Source organism: Doryrhamphus excisus, linkage group LG18, assembly GCF_037039965.1.
Source record: "Doryrhamphus excisus strain RoL-2023G ecotype Guam linkage group LG18, RoL_Dexc_Guam_v1.1, whole genome shotgun sequence".
Lineage (NCBI taxonomy): Eukaryota > Metazoa > Chordata > Actinopteri > Syngnathiformes > Syngnathidae > Doryrhamphus > Doryrhamphus excisus.
The window spans coordinates 10,350,001-10,369,437 of NC_136374.1; the positions used below are offsets into that span (position 1 = coordinate 10,350,001).

Sequence of the window (19,437 nt, forward strand, 5' to 3'; positions counted from 1 at the left end):
ATCTCGAGCCTGCAGCATTTTGGCGCCAACATATGCTACACAGACTTCCCAGCATGCTTTGTGTTTGTGTTGATCATACACCGAGTGAGATAGTGGTTCCTGTTCTTTTGTGTTGTGTGGGTGTTTGCTAAGCTACTATTATTCAAACAAAAGAGTACGTCTTTAACAAGGTGAAGTTTTCCTCTGACCATTTCCTGACCATTTTCCTGTGCAATTCTCTGCCTGGTTTTGCAAGCTTTAAGAGGGGACGGAGCGAGAGGAAGTGGAGAACAAAAGACATCAGCAGCAACTAAGTTGCTAGTGTTTAGTATAAGAAGGGACAAATGAAGAGACCAAAATGGAGGACAATCTGTACCCCTTGTTGGTTGACTTCCAAGTTATTGTAGCTTTAAATAAATATACAAATGTATATCTCCATAGGAAATAATATAAAGTGTTCCAGGGACTGTCACCTCATGAACCCTTTATTGACCGATTGATGGAAAGGTGATGGTGAATGAACGGGAAGGTGTCTGTCTCCACCTAGTGGCCTTTAATTGGCATTACTCCTTTTAATAGTTATTCATTCATTCATTCATTTTCTACCGCTTATCCTCCCGAGGGTTGCGGGGGTGCTGGGGCCTATCCCAGCTGTCTTCAGGCGAGAGGCGGGGTACACCCTGGACTGGTCGCCAGCCAATCACAGGGCACATATAGACAAACAACCATTCACACTCACATTCATACCTATGGACAATTTGGAGTCACCAATTAACCTAGCATGTTTTTGGAATGTGGGAGGAAACCCACGCATGCACGGGGAGAACATGCAAACTCCACACAGAGATGCCCAAGGGGGTAATCGAACATGGGCCTCCTAGCTGTGTGGCCTGCACGCTAACCACTCTCCACCGTACAGCCCGTATCACATCATATGAAGTCATTCATTCATTTTCTACCGCTTATCTATCGCAGAGGGGTGCTGGAGCCTATCCCAGCTGTCTTCGGGCGAGAGGCGGGGTACACCCTGGACTGGTGGCCAGCCAATCACAGGGCACATATAGACAAACAACCATTCACACTCACATTCATACCTATGGACAATTTGGAGTCACCAATTAACCTAGCATGTTTTTGGAATGTGGGAGGAAACCGGAGTACCCGGAGAAAACCCACGCATGCACGGGGAGAACATGCAAACTCCACACAGAGATGGCCAAGGGTGGGATTGAACTCGAGTCTCTTAGTTGTGAGGTCTGCGCGCTAACCACTCGACCACCGTGCAGCCTTTATGTAATTCATATTTAAGAAAACAAAAACATGCAGTTTGTGCAAGATTTTTCACAACTTAAGACTTATTTTTACACTTTAACATTTAGGTGGAGACTTCCATGACCAGGACGGTAAACACATTACACATTGTACCCTTCTCTCCATTAGCCTGGAATACTGTAGATGTTCCCAAGGAGGCTCCCATCACTGGGGTGTGTTTTGACTACCTCTATAGGAGGTATATGTCAGTGGGATTGGGAAGGGTCTCCAAGTATTCCTTCCACTATATCCACAATAGGCTTCCGTCCCCAGTGTAAACAGTGTGGACTGAGGTGTTGGGTGCTTTTACGTAACCTGGGGCGACAGAGTACTTGTCTCCCAACCTGAAGGTTGCAGGTTCGATCCGTTTTCCTGTGATCATGTCCTAGTATAGTATCCTCAGACAAGATACTCCACAAAACAAGATACTGTACTGTGACCCCCCTGTTGCTCCTGATGCTGTGTCATCAATATGTAAACATGCTATCAGTATCACGGTGCTTTCAGTGTCTTGGAGGTGGAAAAGCTTGATGGCAGCCTTGACATCTGGTGTCCACTATCGAGTTTGGGACTTGCCACCACAACTGGCACAGGCAGCTCTGATTGGCTATTTCAGCAATGGAATACGGCCCATTCCGACTCTATCCTCCCCCGCGATGCAGGCAAAGGAAGTGAGAGTTGAAGCGAAAGACTCCCTCTTAACCACAACGGACTGATAGAGAATCTGCATTACTGTGGTTAGTGGCTGTTTTCATGCCTAATCCACTGTGTTACTACCAACACTGATTGCAGTGGCGGCCATATTTGGCTCTATGGTTATCACCACACTTGGCCAGAAACAATAACAACACCGGAAGCCAAAGAAAAGGTAAGTTAAATAATACAGTAATGTCTAAACGGGCGGTCGAGTGGTTAGCACGCAGACCTCACAGCTAGGAGACCAGGGTTCAATCCCACCCTCAGGCATCTCTGTGTGGAGTTTGCATGTTCTTCCCGTGCATGCGTGGGTTTTCTCCGGGTACTCTGGTTTCCTCCCACATTCCAAAAACATGCTAGGTTAATTGGTGACTCCAAATTGTCCATAGGTATGACTGTGAGTGTGAATGGTTGTTTGTCTATATGTGCCCTGTGATTGGCTGGCGACCAGTCCAGGGTGTACCCTATCTCTCTCGCCCGAACCAGCACCCCCGTGACCCTCGTGAGGAAAAAGCGGTAGAAAATGAATGAATGAATGATTGTCTAAACTAACAATGGTAAATTGTGTATCTTCTGGGCTTCTGGGGTTAACTTTAGATGAATGTTATTGTGGACGAGCCCAAACTATAGTCCAGGTATTTTCTGGTCGAGGATCAAGCTGTTTTATTACACTATTACAGCCATTATGTTATTATATTCTTTACAGTATAACATCCAAAGTGAATTGATAGCACCTACCAGACAGATTAGATGCTTGCTGTCCCAAATCTCCCCAGTGGAGGAGGAGGTGGTGGATGAGCAGCAGCAGCAGCTAGGAGGCGGCGGCGGCATGTGATTGGTTGTCCGGCTCATCCCTCATTCTTGGCAGCCTATCGCGCCGAGAGAGGAGCTGCTGGTGTTGGTACACGGTGCAAGACAACCCCGAGATAACAGCTGCACTGGAGGAAGAAAGATCCAGCACTCTGAGCAGGACTCCCCGGGCCAAGCGAGGTGAGGCCTGGTCCTTCTGTGTCTCTTTTATTCAACTTTATTTGACTTTTATTTCAAACTCCATTAAGTTACCCGCGGGGCGATTTCTTAGCACTTGTAAGCTAAGTTCGGTAAGCTAACCGCTAACATTGGGAGGCTAGTTGTGCTGTGGAAGAAGGAGGGAGGGGGCGGCTTTTCTCCACTTTCAAACCCGACATCAAAGTCGTCGCTGTGGACACTTACAGGACGTCCTAAAGCCAGTCGCTAATTCATGCTGGTCGACTCTATTAGCGGTCAAGCCCGCTTTGCCCCCCCGGTGGTGTCGCTCCTTATCGAGGATGTGACCTTCCTAAGCTCCCTAAAGCATGAAAGCCATCCATCTGAGAGCCTCCACTTGATGGTGGCCTATAGCACTGTTAGCTAGCTATCTAGCCGAGCACCTCAACATAACTCTATCTCTACCCCACCCAGGAAGCTCGGATATCGGATAGTGATTAAAAATATCCCCATTTCGATTGTTTGCGGGTGTACTTTTAACAGAGGCTGCTGCCGGTTTTGGGTCCAGAATAACCAGTCCGTCGGGTTGTCAGACGGGGCGATGCTAGCGAAGCTAAGACGGCTCGGTTTGAACACACGGACACCTCGGTGAACCGGAGCAGATGGGGAAAAACTTTAATTTTCTCCTTCACGTCTCACTTAAACTCCGCTAAATACACTTTACTGACATGATTTAAAAATGATATTTAATCAACCTCGACAGGAACCGTGTTAAAACAACCATGCCTTTATGATAAAGTTAAAAGAAATTAAACAACATTAGATTGTCTGTGATCGATGTGCAGTGAACAGCAAATATATTATTTTGCACATAATGTTCAACTTAGATGGCTGTGTGAGTATCTGTCTATGTGCTGTGAACTTTGACCAGTTTTTTTGTCTGTTAAAGATAAATGGATCCTGTAGGTATACACATCCACACTAATGGCTTTGATGGTCCTTTCTTCTATAGTAGTGCAACATTAAATTGCACAGGATTGCTGAAAGGCTTAAAATCAGTTGTGTGGTGTGTTTAAATGAGTAATTACATAACCTTAGATGCACTAAAAAGACTTAAAGGCGCATTGTAGTGCAACCTTGGTGAAGCGTTATCTTTCAGCTGTGTGCTTGCATATAAAATAACAGGCTTATTTATGCTAATGTGACTTTTTTGTTCAACCAATGACAGCATTTAGTCATTAAAGGATGCATAACTTGTCAACAAATGATGGTAATGTCACATCGTAAACTACAATTGTTCATTTCTAAAGGTTATTTTTCTAAAATTTCATTCTGCAGGCACTGTTTTAAATGACATTTGAGCAGGCTTTAATGTCATATTAACATATTAAAAGGCAGTAAATGGAAATTGTAAAACATTACAAGGCATTATATTGAAATTATTTTAGATTTGTTTTTTTATGTTTGTATTTTGTTTGTGTTTAAAAGTGTACATGTTGTTTTTCCATCCATCTATTTTCTATGCCACTTATCCTCACTTGGGTCGCAGGAATGCTGGAGCCTATCCCAGCTTTCTTGGGGCAAGAGGCGGGGTACACCCTGGACTGGTCCAGGGTGTTTAATGTAGTAGTGATTAGGGGTCTCCCAATACAACTTTTTCACTTCCATTTTAGCAAATACAGATATTGAAAGGTTATTGAAAAGGCTTGATCAAGTGATGTAGTGGAAGTGAGGTTTGAGGTGATCACTGATGCTTTTATACCCGACATTAATCACTACGGACAGCAACAGCTCCTCTCTGTCCTAGCCAATAACTTATTGCCGTCCTGCGGGAGTTTCCCCAAACTTTGTTTTTGTGCCATCACAGGAAACTTGTGCATGACTAATTTTGCATTCAGCTTTTTATTGTCACCTCACGTAATTATGTGGGCTCTATCCGGGCTATGTTAGATAGACATGTTGGGGTGGAGTCTGCAATCAACTGCAGTTGTCCTTGGTTACATCTCGGTTCGAACGTTGTTATCTCACTCTTACTGCGTTTCCACGAAAGAGAAGGAAAACAAAACAAACAGAAATTGTGATGTGTATCCGTTGTAACGCAGCACGTTGCTGTCACGGATAAAACAGTCAGAGTCATTTCTTTGATTGTGCCCGTGCCACGGGGCCATGGGGCGCTTTCTCTACCTCACCTACCCGAGGAGGAGCACTTATTGTCGGACACACTTTGTCAGAAGCACTGCTGGTGGTGTCGAGCTCAGTAGCTGGATGTAAGGGCGCCACGTTTGCAAAGTGTAGACAATCTTGGCATAACATCTGTAGTGGAAATGTGGTTATTACACACTTTTTGTGGGGCTACCCGTGTTTAAAAAACGTTGGTAGACCCAACGACTGTGGTGGAATAGACTATTGGAAACTCCCGACATCGATAACCTTGTAATTTGCATACATGCAGGTAAGACGCTCCCTGTATGCACACTTTATAATGCTACACAAACAACCAAAATAAACAGGGCATGACTATTTAACAATACAGTCAGACAATACGATTAAAGCAGGTTCCTAAGCCCAAGCTCCACTCTCCCGGTTCTCTATGTTCACTTTAATTTGGCCATCAAACATGCCGGCTTCCCTCCAATCATTGTTGGAGTCTGTTGTTGTTAGGTAGTCAGTGTTCTCCGGGCGCAACATCACTTTGAACGCCCTGTTTACCCTCCTAGAATGCTAGCAAGCTCTGTATTCACTTGACTTGATTTTGACAGGAGAAATAGGAACGATTTGTTGGAGGCGTGGCAGATATGTGCTGTGCGTATTACGTGTAGTTCTCTGATTGGTTTATCGCTGGCAGCGAAGTATTACGTCCCTGTGTCAGCAGTAAATGGTCTACACTCACTCAAACAGAGCGCTTATCCAAGTAGAACAACATTTTTACAGATTTTGGAACACACACACAAGGTGCACCACATTAAAAATCGATTTTTGAGAAAATTAAAGACTTTTAAGTGCGCCTTATAGTGCGGAAAATACGTTACTCGATGACTAAAATGTTTGATAGCTGCCTCCCTTGTGTAAAGGTGACTATAGAGTCGTCCATGGAAGCAGAGCTATTTGTGGTTTCTCCAAAACAAGGTATTCACACAGATCAGTCTTGACTTGCAAAATTCCAGAAACTGTGATTGACATTTTTGCTTCTTTTCAGATATGTTGCGGTTTTTGTTTGGTTCATATTGCTGTTGTCCATCTAGGCCCAACTGATTACTTGATCAATCAAAACAACAAGCTCCAGATTAATTGACTAAGAAAATAATTGTTAGTTGGAGCCCAATTTTGACTGATACCAAGTTCCTTGATGTCCATCCCTTCACGTGGCTTCCAAGTTCCTAATCTGCAAAAGGTCTCACTGCTGCATTCATGAAATTATAGTCGTATATCTGAGCCAAGAGTGTTGTTCAAGTTTCGAGAGCTCTGCATTGAAACACCAAAGGGGCTAAATGATGTGCTAATGCTGGTGGTAAAACTCTGTAACGCCAAGAACGTCTGCTGAAAATCCTCCCCAACGGTCTGGCCAACTTTTGTCATATCTCAAACACACACACACATGCGCGCCACACACACACGTGCATGTTATAAATGTAACATAGAACTCCTTGATAAATAACTTAGTTGGTTGATGCATGCATTTTTTATTGACTTACAAAAATCATCTGACTAATGTTTTTTTTAATTCTCAGGCCCTGGCCTGACTAATTTGTATCAAACTACAAAGGAATGTTGACTGGAGACAATGAAAAAGAAGAAATGGAGAAAAGTTACAGGAAAACTGCACCTTTTTTGAGGGGGGATTTTACCCATCATCCACAATCCTTACCTGAGACATGAACACGTGTATTTCTCATGACTGTGTTTTCTAAACATATAAAAAGAGAGCTCATTACTGCACCGGGTTGTACAATGCAACTAATTCACTTGTATATGCGCCTAGAAATTAGACGGGTAATGGAAAAAAATAACAATTGATCATTTTTCAACCCCATTATTAACATTTTGCTCCTGAAATAAGTCCATACGAGGATGAAGAGTCTTGAACCAGTCATGATGTGCTATACATATCACTATATTGACACTTACTATGGTACCCATTATGTCATTGTATGGTCATATCACTTCGTACTTCGGTATGTGACGAAAAAAAAAAAAGCAGGAAGTGAACAAATGTAACAGTTACTGATTGTAAAAGTACCAGATGGAGGGGTAGGATTTAATAAGCTTTGCTTCTTCCTACTTCTTTTGGACATGTGGAACTGTGAACTGATTATGGGATGCATTCAATTGTAATCTGATGCATGTTCAAATGAAATAAAAACCATTACCAAGTGAACAAAACTAGAGTAAAATGTCCACACATCTGTATATAAACCTACAAGTCTCGTTCAACCTTTCTTTCCTCACATCGGCAACTCTCACTCAATGACGTCTGAGCTTGTACGGCTTGTGCAACGGCACTCGCTGATGTAGAGCTAAGTAGCTTTTTTATCAGATGGATACTGCAGCGATGCAGGGAAGATGACTGTTCTGATGTAAGTGCTGTCCCATTCATATAATTGTTTTTTTTTTCCGGAAAGCAAGGAAGTGTTTCTTCCGTCATGCATTTACTCATCAACAAGAGGCTCGGGGCTGGAGCGTGCCTCCACAAGTCTGTTGTGGAAGCGTGCCTGATTGTGCCACGAAAGCACAGCATGGACTCAATCATTTGTTAACAATAGATTCTTCCAATGATAAGAAAATGACATATAGCTGTATAAATGCTAAACAGACCGAGTTGATGACATTCATGTGTAGAAGTATTTACTCGACAGACTGCTCAAATGTGGCACAAAATCATTAATGAACAAGAACATGTATTTTCATGAGAGTTATATAATATGTTTTAACCCTTAATGCAAATAAAAATGTGTGCATTTTTACGCAAGGCAAGTCATTTTAGAATATCGTAAGTCTCTACATTTATTATTTTGAGCAATGTTATACTAAAGCATATTCCTCTGTCCATACATGTTGAAATGTGTGCCTCCTCATCTTTATACCGTTTTGCTGTCTTCTTCGGCAAAGTGCTAGGCGCAAAGTTCATCTCTTGACCACTCAATCACCTGGTATGCTAGCATGTTAGCCAATTATAATTGTGTATTGGCGTCTGACCGGAAACTACCGGAAGGACAGCCATTGACGAACAATTGGACAGAAGAGGGATTAAAAAACATAATGTTTTATATTTTAACATTTTTTAATGCTGTGGTTTCTGTAATGTTGTACTTTTAACATGTAAGCGAAATAGTGGCTGCACGGCGGTCAAGTGGTTAGCGTTTACCGTCCTGTTCATGGAAGTCTAGACCAAAACTAAATGTTAAAGTGTAAAAATATGTCTAAAATAAATCTTAAGTTGTGAAACATCCTACACAAACTGCATGTTTCCTGAAATATTAATTCCATACGGGGGTTTAGTGGTTAGCGCGCAGACCTCACAGTTAGGAGACCTAAGTTCAATCCCACCCTCGGCCATCTCTGTATGGAATTTGTATGTTCTCCCCGTGCATGCGTGGGTTTTCTCCGGCGACTCCTTTTTCCTCCCACATTCCAAAAACATGCTAGGTTAATTGAATGTGAGTGTGAATGGTTGTTTGTCTATATGTGCCCTGTGATTGGCTGGTGACCAGTCCAGGGTGAACCCCTCTTGCCCGAAGACAGCTGGGATAGGCTCCAGCACCCTTGCGACCCTCATGAGGATAAGCGGTAGAAAATGAATGAATGAACATTTATAGAGTTAACGCGTGAGCAACACATATGGCTCACCAGCCGTAGGTTCCCGACCCTTGTCATAAGGTTACAACCACTATCATAAATTTGAGTTCCTACTTGTAATGTATATTTCTCGCAAGTGTTCTTAATGTTTATTCATGTAATACAATTACTTTAATCACTTGTTGACTGCATTCTCATAACACTACAACAATTCCCATTATATTTTCACATTATTCTCATTGTAAAATTAAGATGTTGATCTAATAAAAGATACAACTGCTGGAGGAATAACTATTCTTGTGTATTTTGATTTAATTTTCAACTATTCTTTGACTTTTGACTCTTTTCCCATTATGCTATTATGTTTTATTTTCCCACTTTGGCTCTAACGCTCCTGAGTAGTAAAGTAACCAATAGTAATTGGAATTTTGAAAATGATTTCTTTCCCTGCTTGTTCGGTGTGTGTATCTCTTGTAAAAGGATGTTGTCAAAAGTTTTTTGTTCTTTGTGCTTGCAGCCAGAAGAAAGCTGCTGTAGAGATCCAGACGAACTGACTGGGCTGACTTGCAGAAAACAAGTGGAAACAAATCTGTCAAGGCGATGTGGGATGGGGAGGAAGGCAAGTTGACTTTCAAAATGTTGATTACTGTAAATTCATGCATGCTACACTTTTATATCTGCCGGGACCTTTGCACTTCTTCCTCTGTCGCTATGAATTATTCAGACAAATATCCAATATGTCTACCTACAAGTATCTAAGGGTGTAATATATTGACTTTCAGTAGCGTACATTTACATTTCCCACAGGATTTTTGCAATGGAACTTTTTAAGGTCAAACAGTATCTGGATATAAGAAGCTGCTTTAAATTTTGAAACATACTCTATTTCCCATCGGAAACTATGGAAATGCAAATGTCATAACAAATGTCTATATCAACTGCGCAAGCGTACAAACAAAGTTTACTCTAAATAGTAAAACACTTTCATTCTTTTGTTAATCCATAGTGGCAACATAACGTACTTGTTGAGGTTGGGCCTTTTGGTCTTTATACGTGACCAAAAAGCCAAAGAAAAACCTTATTAGGGTTTATTCTGTGGCCATTGAACTAATGAGAGATGTCTGTGAATGTTCTCATTCATCTGGGTCTGCCATCACCAAATATTTGCGGCCCTAGCGGTTTGGATGTGAACCCAGTCGTGGCCCTTTAAATAAAGCGAACGAGAACAAGCTTCAGTTATTAGGACAAACGTGCTAATGCCACTCAAAATGAGCCAATAAAGGTGTTTGTTTACTTCCCGAGAAGTGAATGAGAGAACCCCAGCTTGCTTCAAAGTAAGAAAAGTTGATAAGAGAAACTCATACATTTAAACGTGAATGGATGGTACCAATAGTACCAATTAGGCCTGCAGCTATGGAATATTATATTATATTCTACTGAATATTCCTTTGATTAATCCAGTAATCAGATCAAACATAAAGAACAATTATTAATGCACACAAAAAATTAAGACAGTTCACTTAATAATGAATTACCAATTATGAATGACGAATTGGTTTATTTTTTTTTTTTGATAATCAACTTCGGTGCAAAAATCTCCACTAGTAAGCATCATTGGTATTCGTCAGGAATGGCATCCGGAATATGAAGTGCTCAATCCAAAATCAGTATGCGGATGTTTCGCTGCGGCGACTCCGAAATCAGGAAAAAGCTGACAGAAACAAACAAACAAAAACCCATTTTATTTCTTAAATTGTGCATAGGAGCAAAGTCTATTTTCTTGGGTCTGATGGACTACATAGTGGTGCTTTTTATCTATCTTACACTTGAACACTTGAACTATTTAGTGGAAAAGGAGGGAAATAATCATTTCTTGACCAAGACTAAATTATATGTTACTAGGGCTGTCAAAATAACGCGTTAACAGTGGTAACAAATTTATTCCATTAATGATGTAAAAATTTTTATTGTAATTAACGCATGCGATGCAAGGACGCCTCGGGTTCAACCTCATTCACACAGTGGAGCGTCCTCACACAGTCACACAGCGCTTGACACTGTTTTATAACTTGACTCTGACCTGAACACACACACACAGCAGTACAATCTCAACATCATATACTGTATGTATCTCCAACCCACACACGTCTCCAGCGTGTTCAAAAACGACTTGTATATGTAAATATACGGGAAAGATAAAGAAAAACATGAATTGGAAAGCCGAGGGGGGTGCAGGAAAGAGGAGAAGGCAGCAATGGTGTTCAAGATCCCACTGTAAATTATGATGATGATGATGATGATGGCGTGAGGAAGAATAGAGCTTGTTGGGTATGGTGGAGAAGAGCCTTCTCGATTGTATTGTATTGTATTGTAGGGCCTTAGGGGTACCTTTTCGAATGTGAATTTTAAAGCATAAGGTTAAGATGTAGGTTTATAGTACAAATATATTCAACATGACTGACATTGTTCATTCGTCATAATTTGTTTACAGGTCTGAAGGAGGATGATGGGAGGTCATTTCAACAAAAGCCCTCACAGGAACTCCAGAAAGCCTACCCCATGGAAATCAGTGACCACATAGATGTGCAGGACATGTCAGCAGTCATGATGGATGTGGGAAACGAGGAGGAGGAAGGAGAAGAAGAAGAAGAGGAGGAGGAGGATGCTGATTTGACTCCAAATGAAGCACAACAGCCCGAGCCATCTGTCAGAGGTGTCACAAAAAGCCTTTCCCAGTCTTCCCTGCCTCTTGGGCAAGAACTCGAGGTTAACCCCGATCTTGACCTTGATCCAGACCCCGACGGCGACCTCGAAGGAGACCCCCATGGAGGCTCGTTCCCCTGTCAGCACTGTGAACGTCACTTCTCTACCAGGCAGGGTCTGGAGCGCCACATACACATCCATGCCGTCACCAATCAGCAAGCACAACTGTTCAAGTGCCGATACTGCAGTAAGGCGTTTGGCTCACAGGTGGGCCGACGGCGCCATGAAAGGAGGCACGAGAGTGGCCTCAAGAAGCCGCTCGGCTCCTTTGCCGGTACACCGAATTTGCTCAGTCCATTGGGTCAAACGGATGTGTCGAGCCCCGACTGCACCAGCCCGACAAGTCACCATGTAGCCTCGCAGCTCACTGGAGGAGCTGTTCATAGCTCTGAAGCGCCAAGGAGAGAATCAGGCCCTCATGTTGACCGTCCCTTCAGTTTAGATGAAAATGGCGATTCCAAAGAGCTCCACCCATGCAAGTACTGTAACAAAGCATTTGGCACGCACACCAATATGCGCCGGCACCAACGCAGAATACACGAACGACACTTGTTGCCGAAGGGTGTTCGCCGGAAAGGTATGCTGCTGCAGGAGGCGTCAACGCAGCCACAACCTACTGAGTCGCAGAATACCAGCCCGGCCCTCGTATACGTGCCCAGTGCTGACACGGAAGACGAGGCAGATCGGGACGATTACACGGTGGACATATCTAAAAACATCTCAGAGAATCTGAGTTTCTTCATTGATGGCAAGATTGTGTCCACCAGCACAGTGAGCAGCTGCGAGGTCATCGAAGTGGACACCAGATCTGCAGCCCTGTTCGGTCTGGACACGGTCATCATCAGCCCCAGTCAGCTCAGTCAGGCCCTGAAGGTGGAGGCTCGAGCCAGCACTGCCAAGCAGGTGTCCAGCTTCTGCCAGTCATCATCGAAAAGAAGAACATCCACGCCACCTCTTGTTCCCGGCCTCAAAGTAGAAACGGAAACGCCGTCTTTCACAGCCTCTTCATCAGCTGTGACATCATCCTCTCCTAACTTGCTCGTGGGCGGGCTTCTGCAGCAAGCAGCGGATTCATCTGGCTTTCAAAGGGAGAAAACCGTTTATCTGTCTCCTAAGCTCAAGCAGCTCCTTCAGACGCAAGACGTCCAAAAGTCCACCATCACGCTCATATCTGAAAGCCACAGGCTGGCATCCTCGCTGTCTGTCACACCACTGCAAGGTTCCTCTAGTCGGTTCAAAAGGAGAACAGCCTCCCCACCATCCTCCCCACAGCTCAGTCCAGCAGTTAAAGCAGAGAACTGCAAAGCAGAGACAGCAAGCTCGTACACCCTGAAGGTGCCAAAGCCGGAAAGACTCAGCGTCTCCCCTCTTGGTAACCACTTGGATAAAGATGATGCTGGAGCTCTTAGCCCTTCAGGAAGTAACCTTCTAGGCCAGAGCTCCACCAGCAGCGGAGGCAACGCTTGCAATCAGCAACCTTTGGACTTGTCCAACACTGTCAGTCGGCAAAGTGACATCCCTATCAAGGCTCAAAGCGATTCAGCGCTTGATTTGAGCGTGCATCGGAAGCAGAGCGCTGCAGATGTGGACGTCAAGGGAAGTGCAGCACCACAGCTGCTTGTCAAAAAGAGAAAGCCGAACACCAGCATGCTTGAGAAGGTGTTGATGAACGAGTATGTCGGTTTGCCCTTGCCGACAGAGGAGGGACCCTCGCTGATTGGCAACCTCAGTCTTCAACCTCAGTCTCCAAATGTTGCACCCGAGTCTGCCCACCCGTCTCCTCCATCTTTGACTCCAGTCACCATGAACCCATCGTCACCTGGCACGTCCAGCGTTACCTCAACAACGCCGCCTCCCCCTGTACTACCCACCATTCCCTCGCCGCCTGCCATTGCAAACTCTCCCCTATCTCAGCCCTCTGACTCATTGGCACAGCGCCCTCTCCCCGTCCTGTCACCCAAAATGTCCCCAAGGACACCTGAGCTCCCGTCAGAAGCAGAGGAGAGTGTGTTCACCAGTGAAAGTAAGGATGAGGAAGAAAACACCCTCTCTGAGACACTGGACTCCCCGAACACGCCACTCAAAGATCCTGTTGATCACCATGCACCTCTTGAGTCTTCGTCAGTTGGTCTGTCCGCTACGGAAGACATTTCTCTGCTGTTCGATGAAACACACGAAGACCTCAACTCAGGAACTTCAAAGTCTTTAAGCTCTGACTTTGCTGCTCTCTCACCCCAGCCGGAGTCGTCATCTTGCCCTCCTCCCATGCTACATGATTTAGCCCCACCGCTGCCTCCACAGAGCCCTCCTCATGCCGAGATAAAAGAGAAGCCCCTGCATTGCACAGATGACGTCTCTGTCATGAATCATGTGCCTCGGGATGAAGTTGACCCTCAAACTCTTAACAGTAAGACGTCCGATAAACCCCTTGAGGCTGAACAAATGGACTCAGCTTACAGCAAGACTTTTGTTTGCAACGTCTGCGAGGGTCCCTTCAGCTCCATGAAGGAGCTCACTGGTCACATCAGCCAGCATGCTTCAGATTGGCCCTTCAAGTGTGAATTCTGCCTGCAGCTGTTTGGCGATGCCGCCGCCCTGCTCACTCACCGGACGACGCTACACGGGGTGGGCACCATCTTTGTGTGCTCCATCTGTTCCAAGGAGTTTGCCTTCCTCTGCAACCTGCAGCAGCACCAAAAAGATCTGCATCCAAATGAAGCATGCACACATACCTCTGTAGAGAGTGGCAAACTCAGGCCACAGAACTACACCGACCCATCCAGAGCCAAAGAAGAAATCGCCCCCTCCACACCGGCACAAGAGACTTCAAAAGAAGCTCCAGAACAAAATGTCTCAGTAAAGGATGAGCCTGATGTTAATGGAAACCAAGCAGCTGACAGCCCAGAGGATCCTAATGAGGAGCTGTACACGACAATAAAGATCATGGCCTCTGAGGGCGGGAAGCCCAAAGGCCCAGATGTCCGCCTCGGTCTCAATCAGCACTACCCCAGTTATAAACCGCCCCCCTTCCCCTATCACAGCCGCTCCCACGCCAGCTCCGTGGCCTCGGCGACTAACTTCACCACACACAACATACCACAAACCTTCACCACGGCCATCCGCTGCACTAAGTGCGGCAATAGCTTTGACAACATGCCTGAACTGCACAAGCACATTTTGGCCTGTGCCAATGCCAGCGACAAGAAGCGTTACACTCCCAAGAAGAACCCCATCCCACTCAAGCTAATAGTTGAGTCTCCCAATGGAGTTGTGTCACCCTCAGCTGCAGGCCAGAGTGCCTTCCGGAGAATGGGCCAGCCCAAGAGACTTAATTTCAGTCAGGATGTAGGGAAAGCGAAAATGAGTGCCCTCAGTAAAAAGAAGAACCAGCTGGTCCAGAAGGCCATTTCTCAGAAGAATAAAGCCGCCACCTCGGCAAAGAAGGCTGCCGTGAAGGTCGAGGAGGAGCAAACGAACGTCTGTCCTCACTGCAGCCGGGAGTTCACATATCAGGCCAGTCTGAGTAAGCACATGGCCATCAGCTGCCCCTTGAAGCCTGTCGTGAAAAAGCCAATGAAAAGACTCGCAGACAAGAAGAAAGACGCTGCCTCAGATAAAAATATTAAGAAGAAAGACAGTGACGCAGCAGCCATGGAACCAGAGCAGAAACCCCTGGGAAAGACCAGAGCTCGTAGCTCCGGTGCAGTAGAGCTTGAACCCTCGCAGATCAACAAAGGCAAAAACACACTGAGCACACAGAAGAGACCCGCCTCATCGCCAGTGGCAACAGCAGCAGCGGCGACGCCTGCCAACAAAAAAGCCAAGAAGGGCCAAGCTCAACCGTCAGCCTCCGACCCTCCCAATGACACCGCGCAAAGACCAGCCATGAGGATGCAGCGAATGGGCAAAGAGGCACCATCCAAGAGACTAAGTGAGGTCAAGTTGCCACACCAGCCCAAGAAAGAAGAGCGCTTCTCCCTGCGAACCAGAGAGAGGCTTGGAGGTCCAGTCACCAGGAGCTCTCAAATGGCGGGGCCCTCTGTCGTGGTCAAAAGCGAGGACGCACCAACGCCTGAGCTTAAAGACTCTCCGGTGGGTCACAGGACTTAGTCTTGTTTCAGTGAGACATCGATAGTGACTTAGGCTGGATTTACACATTTGGTTAATTCTGATTTTGCGTCTCTAGTCACATGCAAACTTGGGGGAAAAAAGCATAAAACTAAGAAAAGCATGTGGAATTAAACCCGTACAATAAATTAATCAGACTTACATTTGGTCCATAGAAACAAGACTTGCTTGAAAACTAGTTTCAGTGGAAAGAATACACTATGTGCAGCACACTACTCAACATTTCCGACCTTCATTAAGGATAAATATTGGAAGGTAAAGTCTATTTGGACATTAGGATTACGAAGAGTTGGTCAATAATCTCTTTATTGTCCAAACCAAAACAGGCTACTGACCCACAGTAGCTGAACCACACTAAAACGACATCGGCAAAGTCAACTATCCTGTTTGCATGGAGCCGTCCACCTTCCACACACATGAGTCAGGACTCGTGTTTTTTTTTTAACCAGATTGGACGGAAATACCAACAACATCTATGTTAGTTACAAGACCTGTAACGATAACAAATTGTGTTGAATGGTAATTGTCATGCAAATTATTTTCGATAATTGACAGACATTTTTGGGTCCCATTTTTTCATTTAACTATATGGCAAAATAAGGTATAATGTATCAAAAACTTTAATTTCTCAAGAGTGAACACTCTTGTCATCCAGCCTGTGTGGTACAGAGAAACGAGAAAAACAAACAGCCATATATGCACATGTCAATTTATCTAGGCAACATTTTTTTATTGTTCATTTCAACGATTGCGTCACGCATTTTAATTCGAAAAGAGGAAAACAACTTGTACTCTGACACAACAAACACACAAGTTGTATGGCTCATTAGCATGGAAGCGACACAATTGTACCGTCCTCGCCAACTTCAACGCTTGACCCCGATGTGACGTCAGAGTCAAATAAATGTCTTTGTGTAGTATGTTTTGAATAAAGTAATCACCAAAAGTATGCATGCAAATGCATATACATCAAATTTCATGTAGTTTACAAAACTATAAAAAAAATAATAATAAATAATCATTGCTCCTGGAGCCAACGTGTCATGGCCTAAAGGTTGTATGACAGGAGCTGGTTTTTAAGAACCCACTGCAAAATGCTTATCAAAGATCATTGACTGAAGAGCGCTACTGTTTTTATGGACCTTTTGCACCCACACACACAAAGAAAACACTAGTAAAAAAAATAAAATCCTTCCTGTTTGTGCTGTTTTTCCTGTAGCTTTTAAATTAAACAAGATTTTGTGTTTTTCCAGGAGGTGTTGATGAAGTAAGCCATGATGACCTGGGAATACAGACTCTTGGTTGTCCCACACTAAAAGAAAAAAAAAGAACTCTGCCTTGCTGGACTGAAGGCGAGCGGTCTTATTTTTTTTCTTCTTCCATTTGTCATACGAACTAAACTGAGCCTGCATTTTTTTTTTTTTGCCAGCCTTGCAAAAAAAACCCCAACAACTGTAAATGTCAGTAAGTTAATATATATGTATACAATGTGTCATTACTTGACCCAAAACAGTAACATTAGGGCTCTGTCTAAGCTGGTCTATTGCAAATGGCAATCACGCATCAGTTAGGGGAATTCCTTGCATTGTTAATATTCTACTTCCTTCTCCGTTGGATTGTTTAGTGGTTTTTTTTTTCTTCTGGAGTCTCCTAATGCATGTGTTGGAAAAAAATAGAGTAATGTAGATTTTATGACTCTTCCAATGGCCGCCATTTGTTTTGCAGAATATGTATGTTGGACTCTGTAGTTGTTAGAAAATAACCTCTTGGCTTATCATTTGTGTTGGGAAAAGAAATGTGGCAGTTGACTGCAACAATTGGTCCTCAGGAATTCTGTGTGCAAGTATGTGTGTGTGTGCGTGCGTGTGTGTGCGTGCGTGTGTGAATGGACACAACTATTCCTCCTGTCTGCATCTCAATGACATCTCATGTTTTTACTTGTTTGCTTTTATCTGACGTTAGCAAGCCAATTCCAGTGGTTGAAATGGACGGGGACTGGTGTTGTCTGGTCTTATAGTACTAGTCGTTATGAAAAGAAGCATCACTCGCACGTCCCTGCAGCACTTTAGAATGGAACTGCCAAAATGTGTAGCTGGATCGCTAAGATTGGGGCCTCATTAAAACCATAGAATGTATTCATTTACTGTTTTTTGCTGTAAATTGGACACTTTTATCATGTTAAAATGCATGATTCAGACATTTTGAGGGGACAGAAGTGTATCGGTATCTTGGTGCCCCAGCCGTGACTTCGTTTTTCAAGGAAATAATTCTGCCAACATCATGTATCAAATGATTATCAGCCTCCCTCCAAACACAAACATTAACAGTGTTTCCCACACGTTCATTTATTTGTGACAACGCATTTGGACCACCATGCATAATGTATCCTGTCTGCCAGAGAATTACAAGACTTTTTATTTGTTTGTTAAGGCAACTCGACAAATCTAGTGAAGAGTATTTTGGTGACTGACAATGCATGCAAGCACATATCGCTGTTCCCTACAGCTCCGTTTGTTGGATGACATAAAAACAACAAAGAAGCAACAGAACAAAGCTCATTAGTAGTAAACATCTTTGTTTTTCGTGTTTGTACTCACTTATTGCAAGCAAATTATGCAAATTGGACGATTAATGCACCCAAAGCATCACCACAAATAGATTCCAGTCCTGTGGGAAACGCTGCTATTTACTAATTCTCCAATTGGAAGAATGGTAGCATGTAAAATGGGAGTGTAAATTTGAACAGTACATGAATGGAAGCTAATTTATTTTTCCATAGTAAATGCTCCCCCAAAAATGTTTTTGCCTTTTAAGCGTTAAAGAAAATTGTAAAGGGTGAATATCGGGAATGACCTCAAGTAAAAACCTGGCTATAATTGACCCCCAAAAAGTGGTTTATTTTTATTTCTTGAATATTTTTCTTACTGTCCTATAGAAAAATAAGAAATGTGCTGTGGATTCAAGAATGGAACAAAGGATTAACTGCAGACCAAGGTCAACAAAGGTTGTATTCATGTTCAATGTTCATCTTATAAAACGTATTCTCTATACATGATTTTCATCAGACAACAATAGAACATAACTTATGTTTGCATTTCAGTACCACTTGATATGGAAGGCGCACAATGTGTTTTTTTTTTTAATACACGTTTTTTTGACCATCCGTTTTCTATGCCGCTTATCACCAGCGTCGCAGGGGTATGCTGAAGCCTATCCCACTTAAATCTTGACTTTGGCCAAGAGGCGGGGACATGTTCTTTGTGTTAACGTGAATACACATCCAAGATGTCCCCTCCACATTTGACTGAACAATATGGACATGTCCCCTGTTGCAATATGGCGATCAATCTTCTTGATTTAGACCCATAGTAGGCAGAAGAATGTGACCGGGGTCAAAGTTCAAGTCAATGCACACTCCTTTACCCTTTCTTGTCGTTATTCAACTGAAGCTTATTGAGTTGTCCGTGAGTGACAGAGACCATAAAGCAGGAGTGTCCGAAGTGCGGCCCACATCTCATTTTAATGGTCATTTTCTAAAGTAATAACACTCCAAAAAAATGCAAACAACACTAAGAATACATTTTGTCGCCTTTAACACAATCCTGACTTGCAGTTTTTTGGGTGAAGTAGAAATCATTCTTAACATTTACTAAATTTAAAATAAGTAAATAGCCTGTGTCTCCTTTGATTTTTACAGTACGTCTATGGAAATAGTTTGCACACCCCTGCCATTAATGATTTTTATTAGATATTGTGGAATGATCTGATTGTTAAACTTGTTGCACCATATTTTTGATACTG

General features: G+C 43.5%; 1 protein-coding gene across 1 annotated transcript; it reads left to right on the forward strand.

Annotated features, from left to right (window-relative positions):
- The first annotated feature begins 2,808 nt into the window (after nt 1-2,808).
- On the forward strand, nt 2,809-18,736 carry prdm2b (PR domain containing 2, with ZNF domain b). The gene is made up of 4 exons (XM_058055753.2): nt 2,809-2,976; nt 9,263-9,364; nt 11,237-15,600; nt 16,890-18,736. The coding sequence occupies exons 2-4, from the start codon at nt 9,346-9,348 to the stop codon at nt 16,905-16,907; spliced, it is 4,401 nt and encodes a 1,466-aa protein (XP_057911736.2). The 5' UTR covers nt 2,809-2,976; nt 9,263-9,345; the 3' UTR covers nt 16,908-18,736.
- Nucleotides 18,737-19,437: the final 701 nt, after the last annotated feature.